A 17,627-nucleotide genomic window follows, 5' to 3' on the forward strand; every position below is an offset into this window, starting at 1 on the left:
TGGTCTCGAAAAGTAGGTCACAGGTCAAAGGTCATTAAGGTCAGGGTCATGAAAATTTCAGGGTAGGTGTAAAATTGATAAAAGCGAGGGTACTGAAAGTTTCGTTGCGATCGGCCGCTTTTTACGCGAGTTATTCGCGAAAACCCTAGGGGGGTCCGTTCGACCCCCCCCCCAATACGGGCGAGGGTTAAATTTTAGGATTGATTTCAGCTGATGCTCAAAGGATGTAGAGCTATTCATTCGTTCATTCATGCGACCATCCATTCATAAAAGAAGCCAGAGATAAAATTGTTCATTTTAGATAAGTGTGAAATACAAACTCAATAAAAGTTTAATGATACGGCAAATTTGACAGCTTTTATAATGAATAGACAAATAACTTTAACAAATCAAAGTTGAGAGCCCCAAATACGTAACACAATTGAGGGCATTTTAGGCCATCACAGTATTTGTCAACAATTGTTGTTGGGGGGGACTGGGGAGGGTGGTTGCTGGCTCATAAACTGTCCCCCCCCCCAAAAAAAAAACGAAACCGATCATCCGCGAAAAGAACTATTGAGCTCGAACCGAGGTGACGAATCGATTTACAGTTACACGCATGCACGATGACTAACGCCACTTTTTGACTTCTTGTGTCAAATTAATTCCATCATCTGGATAGCACGTCAACATTCTTTTTGACATTTTGCAACAACCGTATACTATTTGGCGCGACTAGCCTCAGAAATGTTCTGAAACTAAAACCGTTTCTTCGCAATCAACTTGGCCCACGTCATCCCAGCTTATGCACGACTATACAGGGTGATCCAAAAAAATTGGAACCCCTAACTTAAAATGTCTGTAAGTCCGAAAGTTTTCACTTTATTGACAAATTGCCAACATCATTAGAAAGAGCGTTCAATTCTTTATAAAACCAAGTTAATTGAACTTAACTATTACTATAAATATTACCCTAGTTATATGCCTATAAAATTTGTGTCACGAAACTCAGTGAAACGGTTTTCAACATTATCCGCAAATCAGTGATTTGCGGTTTGCTGTTCTGACCATGTCGCATGTCGGAGGCTCATGAATAAAAATATCTCATTCACGTGCTATTGTAATGAATTTAAATTTCAACAGGAGCAAAAAAATTGTCATTCGGTGCTCCGTGCCACACGGCCCACTCAGTGGTCGAGTTTCAGGAACAGGCCTGCCCGGCCTTCATCGAGCCAGATGCCTGGCCACCGAAGAGCCCTGTCCTCAACCCTTTTAACTAATTCGTGTGGAGCGAACTGGAGCGAATGGTGTACAGAGGTCAAGAGGATCAGCACCATCGAGGAGCTGAAGGAAAGGCTGACGGCCTGCTGGGACCAGTTGTCCCAGAGACTGCTGGCCCGCGCAGTTGGAGCCGTCCGCAAGCGACTGCTGGCCTGCGTGACGGCCCACGGAGCTCGGTTTGAGCACATGCTGAGATGAACAGCGGAAGCTAGGATGCGTGTATCTGTTTTATTGTGTGCTTCTGCGAAAACTTTTATGTAATAAAATTGAATTTGGATGTGGTATTATTCGTAAAAAACAACAGATGGAAAGCTAACGGATTTCAGTGCATTGTTAACAATTGGCGATTTCGTTTCACTCAGTTTTCTGACGCTCATTCCGAAACCTAACAGTGTGTCAATACTTTACAGCACACATGCACCAAGTTGGCATGATTTTATAGAGGATTTAATGTTCTTTCTAATGGTGTTTGCGATTTGTCAATAAAATGAATACTTTTAGACTTATAGACATTTTAAGTTAGGGGTTCCAATTTTTTTGGATCACCCTGTATATTACTGACCGGGCCGACGAAATTATTTGGAAACGAGGTTTGCAAAATTGACGGAGGCCCGAGTGCGGAGCACGAGGGCCGGAGTCAAAATTTGCAAGCCGAGTTTCCAAATAATTTCGTACGGCTGAGGTCAGTAAGATTTTTCCTACATGCCGCATACCTGTTAAAGGAAATAGTTCACTTTCACGAAATTATTTTTTTTTGCAATGGATTTATGATTTTTTATGTTCAAAATGATCAGCAAAGAAAATAAAACCTATTTATAACAAAAGATTATTTTCTATATTTTGATATAAGAAGAACTTTTCAGTTTCTGTAAGGCACAGGCGATCCAGTATGAAAAGAGCATGGGTTCCGAAAATTCTTCAGAAACTAGAGAAATTATCGCGGCCACCGGCATTTGGGCGATCTGAGGCCTCTTGCACCAAACTACCTACCTAGGTAAATTCCGATTATACCTAAATTCTCTTGCACCAAACTACCTACCAAAAAACGCTACCGTGAAAATTTACCTAGAAATTCCAACGAACGGCATCGGAACTTACCAGTTGTTAAAGTCCGACCGGCTGTTTTCCTCTTGCACCGAAAGCCGGAAAGAAGTACTCGCGGAGGAATTTTTGACGATTTGACGGTAAACTCGGGCTTCCAAAATAACTAGCAAAACCTTAGGTAAAATGATTCAATTAGTAATAATAGGCACAATACATGATAATCCACGGGTACTTTGATGTAAATTAGGCATTATAAAATGTTTAAGACAATGATAAATCAATCCTTTATGAGTGAATAATAATATAATTGACCACATACTCCATGGGTACACTGAGGTGCTTCTCCGTATCAAGGCGATAAACCTCCGTAACAAAACAGCCTCATTAAAGACTCACTCGTTGCCATGGAAACGAAGCCTATTTGTTCAAATAATTTGATATCTAGGCAGCTTTCATCGGTATTTACATAAATGAAAAATGATTTCATAATACCAAAATATATATTTATAGAAACAATATCCATTTATTAGTTTTCTTTGCTTACTATTTGTTTGCGCCCATGAATAATTCGTCGCCGAACAGCCAATCAAAACAAATCCTAAAAACGCGAGCTGTCAAGTTTACCTAGGTAGCTAGGTAGGATGGTGCAAGAGAAGTTACCGTCGTAGGTAGTTTTACTAGGTAGGTATTTTGCCGATTCTACCTAGCTAGGTAGTTTGGTGCAAGAGGCCTCTGCTGCTGCTGAATGTCCTTATTGATCAGTACGAGAATTTCTCTAGAGTTCTCGTAGATAATTTCTCTAGTTTCTGAAGAATTTTCGGTACCCATGCTCTTTTCATACTGGATGCAAATATATGCAAGGCACACATCCTCAACGCAAGACACCTTTTTCGGGACGAGAAATAGAATATCTTTGCCTAGGGTGATCGTTGGGCTGTAAAAGCTCCTGATTTATGCTCGTCTCAGCCCAGGCTACGGAACTGCTATTCCAGTTCAAAACCCATGTTAAAAAGTGAACTATTTCCTTTAAGCAGTTTCGTCAGGTTTTGGTGTCACTTTTATACGATTGTTTTGTCCATAATTTCCTAACAGTGATTGCGCTACTGCTGTTGATAAAGCTTTAAAGAAAATTGATAGAAGAAAATGCATCAAACTCCTTACTTCAAAAAGAATCGCGTTTGAAAACATCAACTCGAATGGCACAACAAGTTGATATCGGCAAGGAACATAATACATGAATGATTTGCCACGACATAAGAACAAGAAGAAAGTATAATATTTCTAGTGATTAAACGTGAATTTTCCAGTGCTCTTGCAAGAATCTTTCCTTTATTCATGTAATCGTACTTTGTTGATGCCCTATGGCTAAACTTCGTGAAATACATTATATTTAACATATTTTACATGTTTTTTTTTCGAGGAAAGGGCTACAAACTTCGGAACAAAAATATTTCAAAACCCTTGATGAGCAGAGCAGATATTGTTTACCAAAAAGGTCAGTTTTCTAATTTTACGAGGCAAATATCATGCAATAATGATGTCAATTATACACTCCCCGTCAATTACTCTGGGCTAATGCGATAAACAATAGTTCAGAGGTCATTGCCCTGGGCAGTAAACCCGGGCAGTAAACTTTTGTTTACTGCCCGGCCTATCAAATAACATGGCATTTTGACACCGACAGTTTCTTGGTCATAGTTTTACTGCCCGGCTCGTGCTGTGCTTATGACATACCCCGGCATGAAGGAAAAAAATAAAATAATGCTTCAGGATCACTGGCCTGAATTCCAATGCTTAGTTTACTCAAAACCGGTGTGGCTGAGGCACTATTCGCTACATCCGTGGCGGCCACCATTGTGTTGCATTTTTTTTCGGTAAGCTGTAAGTTAATAAGGAAAGGGTTGGTGAGTGGGTTGAAAACAGCCCTCACCCTCCACCCCCCCTCGTTCTGGAAACATAAGTAACCGAAAGATCTGGCGATGGTTTATCCATCTCCTCTGCCGCCGCGCTGCGAGGCCTCGATTCGTTCGGTATGTGGAGTCCTGAGCGGTCCTCCCCGGAGGCAAGGTGAAAGGTCATGGCCTGTATCATAAATTTATACGTTGCTGAATATGTTTTATAGTTCTTCCAAGGCCTTGGACACCGTTTTATTATATCGGATAAGCATTGCACTTTCTTGTCAATCAATACATTTAAATAAAACTTTATCATAACCTCACACTGCGGCATTGTAGTTCTGCTTACGGTTGCCTCTTTATGATACGGGCCACCACCACCTCCACTGCGCTGGAGCTCTGGCGTTCTACCCCTCCCCGCTACGGACCGGCCCTCGGGCTAGGTGTGTTAGTACTGAGTGCAAACGTGTAGTAGTCACGTGACTTTCATTCACGTAGCGGGAACGGAAGCTATAGGCGATACCAAGGACGGGCTCTGGGGAGGCAACCGGCACGGAAAAATAGCACGATTGTAGTTTTGAAAGAATATATGTTGCGGTAAGAGGAATTATACAAAACATACGTCCTAGGAGGAAACATGTGTTATTCCTCCATATTTTGCGCTACATTTCCTTTCTCCAATGGCCAGCACTTAGCAAATAATAGCACAATTCTAAATTGGTAATATATGTGTACAGTAGCAACTGCGGGTCCCTGTACATGCGCTTTTCGAGGAGCGCTGCAGATCCGAAACTTTGCTCGCTTCGCTCGCACTTTGCTCGCTTCGCTCGCTTGATAATAAATTTATTTTATTTAGCGGTAAAACCTGTACCGAATACCTGTACCTGCGCCTATACCTGATTCTTATCGCAAACCTGTATTCTTAATATCCACAGAGTTCAAAGTTTAATGATCTCCCGAGCTGGCTCTCATCGTTTTCACTCAGTTATTTAAGCGAACAACTGAGCCTAAAGCACGTGCTCTCTGCTCGGCGCCGGCCTCGGCCAGCCTGGGGCAGAGATTCACGCGCTGACGCCGCACCCGTGGTCCGATTGCGCCCATCTTTTGATACGATGGTCCGCCCCACCCAAAGTTTGTGGTCACCAAATTTCACGTCGCTACGCGGCGCCGTTCCGGCGCAAGAAGACACATGAGGCTGACAGACGCAGAGACAACTTGAAATTTATTAAGTAAGACTAGATGGCATATTTTGCGCTATAACTGTGCGTTTTGATAGATGCGTTTGATGGGGCATTAGTTTGGGTGTGGGAGCTTGTGATTTTTATTTGTCTTATTTTGTCGGAGTTGGATGTTTGTTTGAACGGTATGGTATGCTGGTGCTGGTTGCGGGTTGTTAGAGCCTGTCTCATGGTTTGCCTTTATCGCACTCAAACCCACCCTACCCTACCCTTACCTACCCATACCCTACCTTACTAATAACCTACACGTAGTTACCCTTCTCATACTCGATTAAAGTAACGTACCAAATTTGAGCGCAATCGGCCCAGCCGTTCTTGAGATATAAAACTGGCCCACTGCACGTGCGCACGCGCTAGCTGAGACTCCAGATGACTTGTGCCAGCCACCTTTCTAAATTGTCCCCAACAGTGAACAAAATTTGAGCGAAATCGGCCCAGCCGTTCTTGAGATGTATTAGTGGACCCCTCACGTGCGCACGTGCAATCGATCCACCCTACCTGTCACACATGACCATGCATCGCCAGGTTATTGTCCCCTCCACCCACAGTCCAAGTTTCAGCGCAATCGGCCCAGTAGTAGCTGAGTTATTCGTAGTACAATAATGTGCTGTTTATTGGTAGGCGCTTATTTTCAGTGTTTGGAATTCCCCTTGGCGAGCGGTGCATTGCAGCCCATGCTTTGATAGCTATTGTCAAAAGTTGAATGGCCTGCCGGCCATAAGCCATCGATCGGATTTTGTCGAAAAATACCTGTAACGTTAACAAAACACGGTCGTATGTTTGAGTCATTTTCACAAACGTTTATTGACTTTTCGATAATATTTTGGGTGGATATTGGTCAGAAAAGAATGCTCTTTCCGAATATGTAGGTTTCATAGCGATTGATCAGCGTTTTCAATACGTTTTGATGTTGTAAAGGACATCGCGCTCCGAACGAATCAAATTTTCCAATTAATTTTTCATTATTAAAGAAATGGTATGGATCATCACTTTTTGTTTGCTGTTCTCTGATTACACGTACATTTATCGGCAAAATGATACAACACCGATTTCATTCCGTCAAGCCGTTTTCCAGCGGCATCGGTTTTCTTCCCACAATGCACGAAATCGGTCATTTTTTCACAACCGGGGGTGCTGTCTTGCACGTGGCGCGTGCTACACTATGAAACCATATCAATACGCTAGTTCCATCTCTCATCTATCCATTGGTGGCAACCGCTTTTCGTTGCGTCCACCCATTGCCGAGATATCAAGCCGGAAAGCGAGCCGTGTCGGCCCGATTTTCGGCCGACCGCCGCTCTCGCCGACACCATGGTATCCCTATGAGGGCGCCCTTTTGCACGTGCTGACGGCGCACCCCTGGTCCGATCACGCCCAAATTTTAATACCAAAGCCGCCCACGCCCACAGATTCGACATGCCAAATTTCACGCCGATATGCGGCGCCTTTCAGGCGCAATAAGACACATAAGGTCTGACACACGGATGGACGCACGGACATGTTATAAATCATAATATAGATCTGCAGTCAAGGAAGGTAGCAAACAGGCCATCTAGTTCTCGATCAGGCAACTTGACAGCGGACGAAATACACGGCGCGGAATTGAGCATTGTGAGAGATGCCCAGAAGCAGGCGTTTGCCGAAGAACTAGCCGCCCTCGAGGCCAATAAGCCAGTGGCACCAGACAGCAAGCTGCGGCCATTCTCGCCGTTCATTGATGACAGTGGCGTTATACGAGTGGGCGGCCGGATCGATCGTGCCCCAGTGTCCTACGATGTGAGACATCCAGTAGCGTTATCATCGGATGATGACGTCACAAGGCTCATCATCGTTTACTCTCACCACAGAGTGCTGCACTCTGGCATGGAGCGGACCCTGACTGACGTCAGACGGCAGTACTGGATACCGAAAGGAAGATCCCGTGTGAAACGAGTCATTCACGGTTGTCCGGTGTGTCGCAAGAGAAGAGCTCGCCCCACACCTCCGTACATGTCAGATCTTCCAGAAGAGCGCTTTGACATGACGCGGGCTTTCGCTACGGCTGGAATAGACTACTTTGGGCCACTGCTTGTGAAGAAAAACAGAAAAACAGAGAAGAGATACGGACTGCTAATCACATGCATGGCGACAAGAGCGGTCCACATTGAAGTTTCCCACGCTCTGGACACAGATAGTTTTATAATGGCGCTACGGCGTTTCATTGCAAGACGAGGGAAACCAGCGACGATCATGAGTGACAATGGTTCAAACTTCATTGGAGCGGAAAGAGAACTCAGAGAAGCAATGGCTGCGTGGAATCAAGCCCACATCCAAGATGAGTTGAGCCAGGACAACATTATCTGGAAGTTTTTTGCCACATACAGCCAGCCATATGGGCGGAGTATGGGAAAGGTTGGTAGGTACAGTAAAACGGGCCCTGAAGATCGTCATAGGAACACAGACATTGACAGATGAAGTTCTGCTCACTACGCTTGTTGAAGTCGAAGGAATGGTCAACGGACGACCACTGACGTACGTCAGCTCAGATTCCGGTGATATGGAGCCGCTCACACCAAACCACATTCTCCTCGGCTGCTCGCAGGTGCTGCTTTCTCCTGGTCAGTTTCAAGATCGGGAAATAAACAGTCGCCGTCGTTGGCGCCAAGCACAGGTCCTCGCTGACCAATTTTGGAAACGTTGGAGGAAGGAATATCTTCCCACCCTCATGAAGAGATGCAAGTGGCTGCAGGACCCGGCCAATCTCGAAGTCGGCCAAGTAGTCCTTATCGTCGATGACACAGCACCCAGAGGTTATTGGCCACTGGCACGGGTGACCAAGACATTTCCAGGACAAGACGGTCAAGTGCGCTCGGTGGAGGTGCAGGCAGCCGCTGGAGGCACCTATCAGCGACCAGTCACCAAGATATGCGGTTTAGAAGAATGTCCATGAAGACGTACCGCACGGTAGCAACAACCAGCAAGGACATGTTGTGCTGGCCGAGACATGATTGCGCGTGCAAGCCCCAATGCGCGGGGGGAGGGTGTGGAATCGATTTACCCTCAGTGGTGATTTTATCTCCGCGCATGGAAGCACTGAACGTAAATTTGTGTGCGCGATTTGAATAAGATTTTGTGCTGTAAATATTTCAAATTCAAGTGACCCAAAATAACGGAAATAACAGAAAAGCCAAGAAATTGAGAATAGAAACAGAAATGTAAAAGGGAAAGAAGAGATAAATAACAGCAAGAAGAATTGATAAAGAAGAGGGACATGAAGAAATGAAGTTGTAGTGATGAGAACATATACCGAGACAAGACGAGACAATTCACTCGAACGAAACAAACGAAGCGAAACGAATGAAAAGAACCAAACAAAATTGAGTTGAATCCCGCCACAACGAAACTGTAACGTCGAAAACTGTTCTTAACCATTATTGTTTGTTATTACTGCGAATATATTACTTAAATGCGTGAAGAAGTTTTCACTTAACTGACCTGTAATTTTGGCTGTGGCGATACCAGCCGTTTGACCTACAGAGGTCAGCAAAGGTCAGGTGGCCCAAATTTGCACAGCAGATTGTGGCCCACCCAGTAGAGCTAGAGCGCTTAAAATGGCACCAATCGACTCCCCTGCATCTAATCTTACTTTCCCAACACTCATTTGACCTCTCAAGGTCATGCGATGACCTAGGGTCATTTGTGGGCTATGTCGAAAATACACTTGCACAACAATTTTCGAGTAGATGAATTGACCGAATTTCAAATCAAAGCACATCATCGGGTAGCCCATAGGCCGTAGTAACTTTCCTTAAAATGGCTTTACGATATGTGACCCCGTTTGACCTCGGCAGGTCAAAATGTGCAAATAAACGACACTCAATGCGTCGCAGCCCGGATTCAGCCCAGATTCGGGACACCTCCGATCAAGCTGAAACTCGCACACAATGTAGGCCATGACATGCCCAATCCACAGTCTAAGTCATTCGTTGGCACTCACAGCCGTTTGACCTACAGAGGTCAGCAAAGGTCACGTGGCCCAAATTTGCACAGCAGCTTGTGGCCCACCCAGTAGAGCTAGAGCGCTAAAAACGGCACCAATCGACTCGCCAGCATCTAATCTTACTTTCCCGACACTCAACCTTTTCCCGACACTGTGCAAGTTTCACCTTGATCGGAGGTGTCCCGAATCTGGGCTGAATCCGGGCTGCGACGTATTGAGTGTCGTTTATTTGCACATTTTGACCTGCCGAGGTCAAACGGGGTCACATATAGAAAAGTGAATTTTAAGGAAAGTTACTACGGCCTATGGGCTGCCCGATGATGTGCTTTGATTTGGAATTCGGTCAATCCATCTACTCGAAAACTGCTGTGCGAGTGTATTTTCGACATAGCCCACAAATGACCTTAGGTCATCGCATAACCTTGAGAGGTCAAATGAGTGTTGGGAAAGTAAGATTAGATGCAGGCGAGTCGATTGGTGCCATTTTTAGCGCTCTAGCTCTACTGGGTGGGCCACAATCTGCTGTGCAAATTTGGGCCACGTGACCTTTGCTGACCTCTGTAGGTCAAACGGCTGGGAGTGCCACCGAATGACTTGGACTGTGGATTGGGCATGTCCTGGCCTACATTGTGTGCGAGTTTCAGCTTGATCGGAGGTGTCCCGAATCTGGGCTGAATCCGGGCTGCGACGTATTGAATGCCGTTTATTTGCACATTTTGACCTGCCGAGGTCAAACGGGGTCACATATCGTAAAGCCATTTTTAAGGAAAGTTACTACATCCTATGGGCTACCCGATGATGTGCTTTGATTTGGAATTCGGTCAATCTATCTACTCGAAAACTGTTGTGCAAGTGTATTTTCGACATAGCCCACAAATGACCTTAGGTCATCGCATGACCTTGAGAGGTCAAATGAGTGTTGGGAAAGTAAGATTAGATGCAGGCGAGTCGATTGGTGCCATTTTAAGCCCTCTAGCTCTACTGGGTGGGCCACAATCTGCTGTGCAAATTTGGGCCACGTGACCTTTGCTGACCTCTGTAGGTCAAACGGCTGGGAATGCCACCGAATGACTTGGACTGTGGATTAAGAATGTCATGGCCTACATTGTGTGCGAGTTTCAGCTTGATCGAAGGTGTCCCGAATCTGGGCTGAATCCGGGCTGCGACGTATTGAGTGTCGTTTATTTGCACATTTTGACCTGCCGAGGTCAAACGGGGTCACATATCGAAAAGCGGTTTTTAAGGAAAGTTACTACGGCCTATGGGCTACCCGATGATGTGCTTTGATTTGGAATTCTGTCAATCCATGTACTCGAAAACTGCTGTGCAAGTGTATTTTCGACATAGCCCACAAATGACCTTGGGTCATCGCATGACCTTGAGAGGTCAAATGAGTGTCAGGAAAGTAAGATTAGATGCTGGCGAGTCGCTTGTTGCCATTTTTAGCGCTCTAGCTCTTCTGGGTGGGCCACAATCTGCTGTGCAAATTTGGGCCACGTGACCTTTGCTGACCTCTGTAGGTCAAACGGCTGGGAGTGCCACCAAATGACTTGGACTGTGGATTAGGCATGTCATGGCCTACATTGTGTGCGAGTTTCAGCTTGATCGGAGGTGTCCCGAATCTGGGCTGAATCCGGGCTGAATCTGGGCTGAATATGGGCTGTCTTGACGGACATCCTTACGCACCTGCACCAACGTTTCCCAAAGTGTCCCTTTGATAAGTGGCACTTTGGCAAAGTAACACTTGCCGACTGGCCTTTCTATATGAACTGGGCCCGGCCCTGGTGAGTTGCCGGGGCTGAGCCTGACCAAAGGATAGGCCGAGCAGCCCCCAAGCACTCACCGCACCCGGCTACGGGCGAGCTCGGCTTACGGGCAATCTCAAATGGGATAAAGTTTCCCGTCCAGTCCGGATCAGGGGGTTGCGGCGTGGAGGAAGATTTGAGTTTCCTGAGGATATTTTGGATACAGAAGCTCTTTATTAGGGTGGCCATTTTTTTGCAAAGTACACGGAATCACCGCTCCTAGCCTCGATTCTGATGCATTTTTTCATGCTGATTCCGAATCCGTCAAGAAAAATGAAAAATTCGTAAAAAATTGACCCCTGAACGTCCTTGAAGTTTTTGGATAAAGTGAAAATATCGACGTCTAACTGTCTAATCGAAAGTTGCGTTGTGTTTAGACTAAACAGTTTTTATGAACGTGAAATATGGTCTGTTGGCGCCACAATGCCGCTAAAACCAGCAATATTACTCATTTGGTTTAGCAACAGCGTTCAATAATATCCGCACCCTTTGGGGCAATCTGCCTCTGATGGCGAGTATTGAACTAATAGTGATAAACGTCTGCCTGTAGGTGGCAGCACTGTTCCCCAACCTTCGATTCTTTGATAGGTCATTGTGATATCATTAACACGTTTTATCATCATGTTTTCCTTGCCAAAAGATATAATAACCATTAATCTGATTGTCTGCAGTGGCGGATCTACGTTGGGGCAAAATGGGCAATTGCCCCCCCCCCCCCTAAACGGAAAACCTCTGGGCAAACATAGCTTGTTGCCCCCCCCCCCCCTAAAAAAACTACAACTTGAATACTAAAAATATGGTGTTTGAAAAGCAAATGTGAAATAAATGGAGGACTATGTAGAAGGTTGTCATATTCGTGATATTAAGTTGTGAGCTGATAAAAAGTCCTCCGCCCCATGAATGTCAGTCCATCATCCATCAGCGGTGCTACTACTGCTACTGCTACAAAAAACGCGATTTATTGAAACCTTGAACCAAGTAAACAAACCGTCAACAGCAGACCGCCAGACGCCAGTGGGGTCAGGGGTCACCACACTAGTGAGCGGGAAGAGGTCAAGCCTGTATGGGAAAAGTACCAGGGACTCGTCAAGTCGTCGGAAAGACAGACCGATGCAGAGTTCACCATCTGGAAGGCACGGTGGTCCCGAACTCCGCCAAGTGAGCGGCCAGTGACAGCCATCAGAGCACTCGCTGCCTGTGACAAGACAGTGTTCCCAGCGGTATCAGCAATGCTGAGGATCCTGGCGACGCTACCAGTGCACAGTGGCCCTTTTTCAGAATTAGCACGCATAAATTCAAAATATTTTTTTTCTTCTTTTGAGTAACAAGCAGTCTAATCGTGTGCAAAACATTCCAAACTATCCGATGGTGCCATTTTTACCTCCTAAAAAATAATTATCTTTGGTAAAACTGACCGCAAAATCGAAGTTTGTCGAGAGGCGCGCGGACACCACCGGCGGACCCTAAAAAGTAGGGTGAGATGAACATCAATTTGTAAGGCTTTCGGTGAGAAAATATTAAAAATTAGTGGCATGGCTGTGAAGCTGAGTTTACGTAGAAGCCCTAGAAACCACAATTTTCATTGTATAAACTTAAATAGACGACTTTTGCCGAATATTGTGGACACAATAACAGGACAATTATTAACTGGAGATGGCGGCATACATATGAAGCTTTATGTTAAGTAACACACTCTGGGACATATCGTATTATACATCGTTCGAATCGCCGATCTCTTCTGACCATGTCCACCAAAGGGCATCGCGCCATTTTGCGCCATTTTGCTTCTACGGTGAATAACGTGAGCCAGTTCAGTCCGCGAGCGGCTGTGGCTCCTATTCGATACGACTAAGCTCATTGACCTGGCTCGAAGCTGGTGTCACCTGGTGGGCGCCTAAATGTGGCTTGACTTTTGCCATAAGATGTGCTTATTGAAATGTCATATAGGCATAACGCTGTGCTCAAGAAAAACTGTCCGATTTCTTGTCGCGTTTGATGTCCAAGCCGCACAAGTCCCGTGGTCGGCTTAAGATCTAACGTCAAAAGCGCCTATGTGTTTGTATTGTTCGCGTCGCGCTGACCTTAGTTGCTGCCCGGCCGGGGCCGATTAACGGTGGCTGGCAACAGCTGCAGATCCGGTCACGTGACGCCCTGAGGCGTCCTGGCGGTCAGTGCAGCGCGGTCGGCTGGCGGGCTCGCCACACTTGCGTTCGGAGCGGCCTGGGCCGGCGGGCGAGCCGTGCGAACGTGCGCCAAATATTGGGCCGAGCGGCCTGTCGCTGTTGGGCCGAATCTCCTTGGGCAGTTCGTTTCTTTTCTTGTCTTTGCATTGGCAGGGAATACGTCCTTGATCACGTGGTGATGTCTTGCACCACTTTCAGGTAATGTGGGAATTAATGCGTGCTAATTCTGAAAAAGGGCCACTGTGCAGTGTCGACTGCTGAGTCGGAACGCACTTTCTCGAAAGTGAACCTCACCCTGTCGGCCATACGCGCGACCATGACCGAGGAACGTCTTGAGTCGCTGATTCTGCTACAAGCACACCGCACCGAGCTACCAGCCACGTCTGAGGTCGTCAGGCGATTCCTGGATGGTGCAAGGCGTCCTCGCTGAAGGTGAGTGAGAGGTGTGGACACTTAATAAGTCCGGCTACTTATCTGACCCGGAGAGGGTGTCGGTGAGGATTAGTGATGAGTTCGGTGGGGATTAGTGATGGGTAAACAATGTGGCAGTCAGACGCTGTGAAATGTGAAGTAAAGCTGCGCTGGTGGTAGCTGTAACATGGCAGGCGAGATAGAACTGGTTGAGTGAACGATATGGTTGAGCTACTGCCGCTGTGTCACTCAGTGATGGCCAGAAAGAACGGTGTACTGCGTGCCTTTGAGAACAAGTGCGAGATAGGTTTCTGAGAGGAATAACGTAAAGAAGATTACCAATCGCGGCTTTTTCATGAACCATACCGTTATCTAACGGGGACAACCACAGAAAGGCTCAGTCAGAGCTTTTGGTTTGCGAGGTGATGGAGAAGCTCAGTATGTTGTGGGAACTTAACGCTGTTCAGTGTGATTCCGTTGGCTGTTGCGCTGTGGTCCTATGTAGTCTGTAGAAGCATCGTTTATCTCCTCTCGAAAGTAACACTTATTGTATAATTTTTGCTAGCTCGCGAAGTTTAGTCCCAAGGTTAAGGAATGTTCATTGTAATTCCATCAATAAATGCAGGACCGAAAACAAATGCGCTGTTCTTCGTCTATTTCTTGTTGGGATTCCTAAAGGAAAAGGGCCACCTTCGTGAAATATGAAGATATCGTTGTTTTTCATTTTGACATTATTATTTTTCATTTTCTTTTTAAAACTGGTGCCAGAAGTGCACAATTCGCGAAAAAGTATTTCAAACTATTTAACATATTGGTACTATGTTGATACTCTCTTCGGCACCTACTGTATGATGGCATAGCGATGACGTCACACTCAAGCCAATCAGCGTTCAGAAGACAGACTCGTCGGATTGTGTCAGATAAGCTGATTGGTTAAAGCTGAGCTGGTTAGAGCTGACTGGTAAAAAACCAAAGCCTCGCCACGGGTGGCTGTATTGTCGGATAAGAACGCATTCCTGGGATAAGGACGCATTCCTGGCGTATTTTCTTTTAAAATTGCCGATAACTACGAATGGAGGCCGAAATCGGCCGTAAGGAGGTAGACAGACTGGTTTTCGGACACGGGCTACAAGATGGCTATCTCAGTTTCAATCCCCATGTTAAAGGTGGCCCTTTTCCTTTAATCGACTGATCTCATTTTCTTTTACCGGAAACAACTGTTAATACGTTTAACTACGTGGCAACCCTGACTGCGTATAGTATCGCAGGTACGCTGATGTGGCCTTTGGTCGTGGGCATTTACACATGAACCTGCTGCTGCGACCCTTATCGGTCTCCGGATACAGAAGCCCTTGAGAACCGGCGCGGGCGGACCTTTCGGACGAGGTCTTGCCGAGGTGATGCGGGAGGTAGAGGACGGACCGTCCATAGCGCTGGTGAGCTATTCTCTAACTATCTCCCGGAGTCAGGGTGGCTGCAAATTTTTTTTTTTGCGCTGCCCTGGCTTGGCCGGACTGACAAAAATGTAAAAAAAAAATAAAAAAATAATTCCCGAAATCCGAGGAGAAAAATAGGGGTAGCTCGTTTTCTTTTTTTTTTTTTTTTTTTTGTTCCTAAGACTGGACGTTTGAAATTCTCGCCGACTTGCCTGGCGGCGCAATGTTTGCCCCCCCTAAACTTAAATCCTAGATCCGCCACTGATTGTCTGAAAGAAATATCAAGCATCAGTGTGTCATTTTCCTTTCCTAAACAATGTTAAAAATGAGGTAAAATAAGGTAAAAGCAAACAATCTGGATGAAACGGTAATAGCCCATGGTAAACACGATTACACAAGGAATCGTGTACGACACGTTTCGTTCAATAGCATACACGGGACGGGATGCACCTAGATGCTCAGCGAGCCCCACCGGCATTTGGTTTGGTCGTAAGACCCTATGACTTGATTAAACCCAGCTGCCGGCCCGCAGTGATGTCGTTGGAAGATTATGCAATCGTAGACTAGAGCCGATGGCGTTGTGCGGCACTGATGTGTCACGGACCAATAAACCCCATCATTTAACAGGTCACCGGTGAAGTATGGTTATGCACTTACTTGCCTGCCCAGCGCATTGACTCAATGGTGGCCAAAATCATGAACTGTCGAACAATAGGCAAGATCGTTAAAGCGTCAAACTCTAACAACTGCACAATCTGAAGGGACCAGCTCGCTGTTTGACAGCGCACCGGAATCAGTTACCGGAACATCCCGAGGATTTGTCCTTCCTCGCAGATCAGCTCGGTGCCAGGCATTAGCACATCGGCCAGTCGCTAGGCAACAGCGGGATACTGGAAAGGACAGGTGAAAAACCGGCAGCGCTGCTCCTTTGCTCTGTGCCGCTGCTCGGCAGAGTGAGACACCCTTCAGTGGGCCTTCTGCCTCGCTACGTTTACACTTCCTCTGCGGGAATTCGCTCATTGCGGCTGGCAGTGAATCCGGTATAGTTAGGCGACAGGTCGGGTCCGCTGAAAAACAGCCAGCAAGGCCGTCTCCGACTTGGGCCGCTCTTCTCGGAGGTCAGTGCTCGGGGTTACATGAGCAGAGTTAATACGCATTACAAACGGACTACAATGGTGAGCGAATAGGAAAATCCGTTCCTGATACGCATTTACTTGCTCATGTAACCCCGGTAAGTGTCTGCAGCGACACGGTCTCCGCGGCGCCGCGGACGGCAGTCTCACACACTCCAGACAGGCAATTGGAGAGGACGCGTATTGGAGACATGTGATGGGCTTTATTGGTACGTGATACATATCAGTGCCGTACGACGCCATCGCCTCTAGCTTGAGCTTGCATAATCTTCCAAAGACATCACTGCAGGTCGGCAGCTGGGCTGAAGTCAGGTCACAGGGTTTTACGACCACTTGCCGGTGGGGCTCGCCGAACATCTAGGTACATCCCCTGCATGACACTAAACGAAATAAGCCTGTCATAAACAATTCCTTGTGTAATCGTTGCTTACATTGCTGGGGCATTGCCGTTTCACCCAGATTGTTTGCTTTTGGTTAGAAAAAGCCTTATTTTAATCATTGTTTAGGTAAGGAAAATGACATAATGATGCTTGAAATTTCTTTCAGACGAACATATTAATGGTTAATGTATCTTTTGGCAAGGAAGACATGATGATAAAACGTGTTAATGATATCACAATGACTTATCAAAGAATCGAAGTTTGGGGAACAGTGCTGCCACCTACAGGCAGACGCGTATCACTATTAGTTCGATATTCGCCATCAGAGGCAAGTTGACCCGAAGGGTGCGGATATTATTGAATTTTGTCGCCAAACCAATTGAGTGATATTGCTGGTTTTAGCGGCATTGTGACGCCAACAAACAATGTTTCACGCTCATATAAACTTTTCAGCCTAAACACAACGCAGCTTTCGATTATGCAATGAGACGTCGATATTTTCACTTTATCCAAAAACTTTAAGGGCGTTCAGGGGTCAAATTTTTTTACGAATTTTTCATTTTTCTCGACGGATTCGGAATCAGCATGAAAAAATGCATCAGAATCGAGGCTAGGAGCGGTGATTCCGTGTACTTTGCAAAAAAATTGGCCACCCTACTCTTTATGAAACATGAAACATGTATTTTATATTATTTTAACGGTCAAAACAGCGGCCGATGTCGGTCCGACGTCGGCTGGACCTCAGCAATTGACCTCGGCTGGACGTCGGTACATGCGGGCATATCCGACATCCAGCCGACGTCGTGCCGAGGTTGGACCGACGTCGGGCCGACGTCGGCATGTTTACTGGGGACTTTGTTGCT

General features: G+C 46.1%; 1 protein-coding gene across 1 annotated transcript in view; it reads left to right on the forward strand.

The window, feature by feature from the left end:
• LOC122378896 overlaps positions 1 to 14,130 on the forward strand; it is a 30,705-nt gene extending 16,575 nt beyond the window's left edge. The window contains exon 3 of the mRNA XM_043360537.1: positions 14,069 to 14,130. Coding sequence (XP_043216472.1) covers positions 14,069 to 14,130 — 62 coding nt within the window. The remainder of the gene's footprint in view (positions 1 to 14,068) is intronic.
• Positions 14,131 to 17,627: the final 3,497 nt, after the last annotated feature.

The sequence above is a fragment of the Amphibalanus amphitrite genome, unplaced genomic scaffold (assembly GCF_019059575.1).
Source record: "Amphibalanus amphitrite isolate SeventyFive unplaced genomic scaffold, NRLGWU_Aamphi_draft 000067F_arrow, whole genome shotgun sequence".
Classification (NCBI taxonomy): domain Eukaryota; kingdom Metazoa; phylum Arthropoda; class Thecostraca; order Balanomorpha; family Balanidae; genus Amphibalanus; species Amphibalanus amphitrite.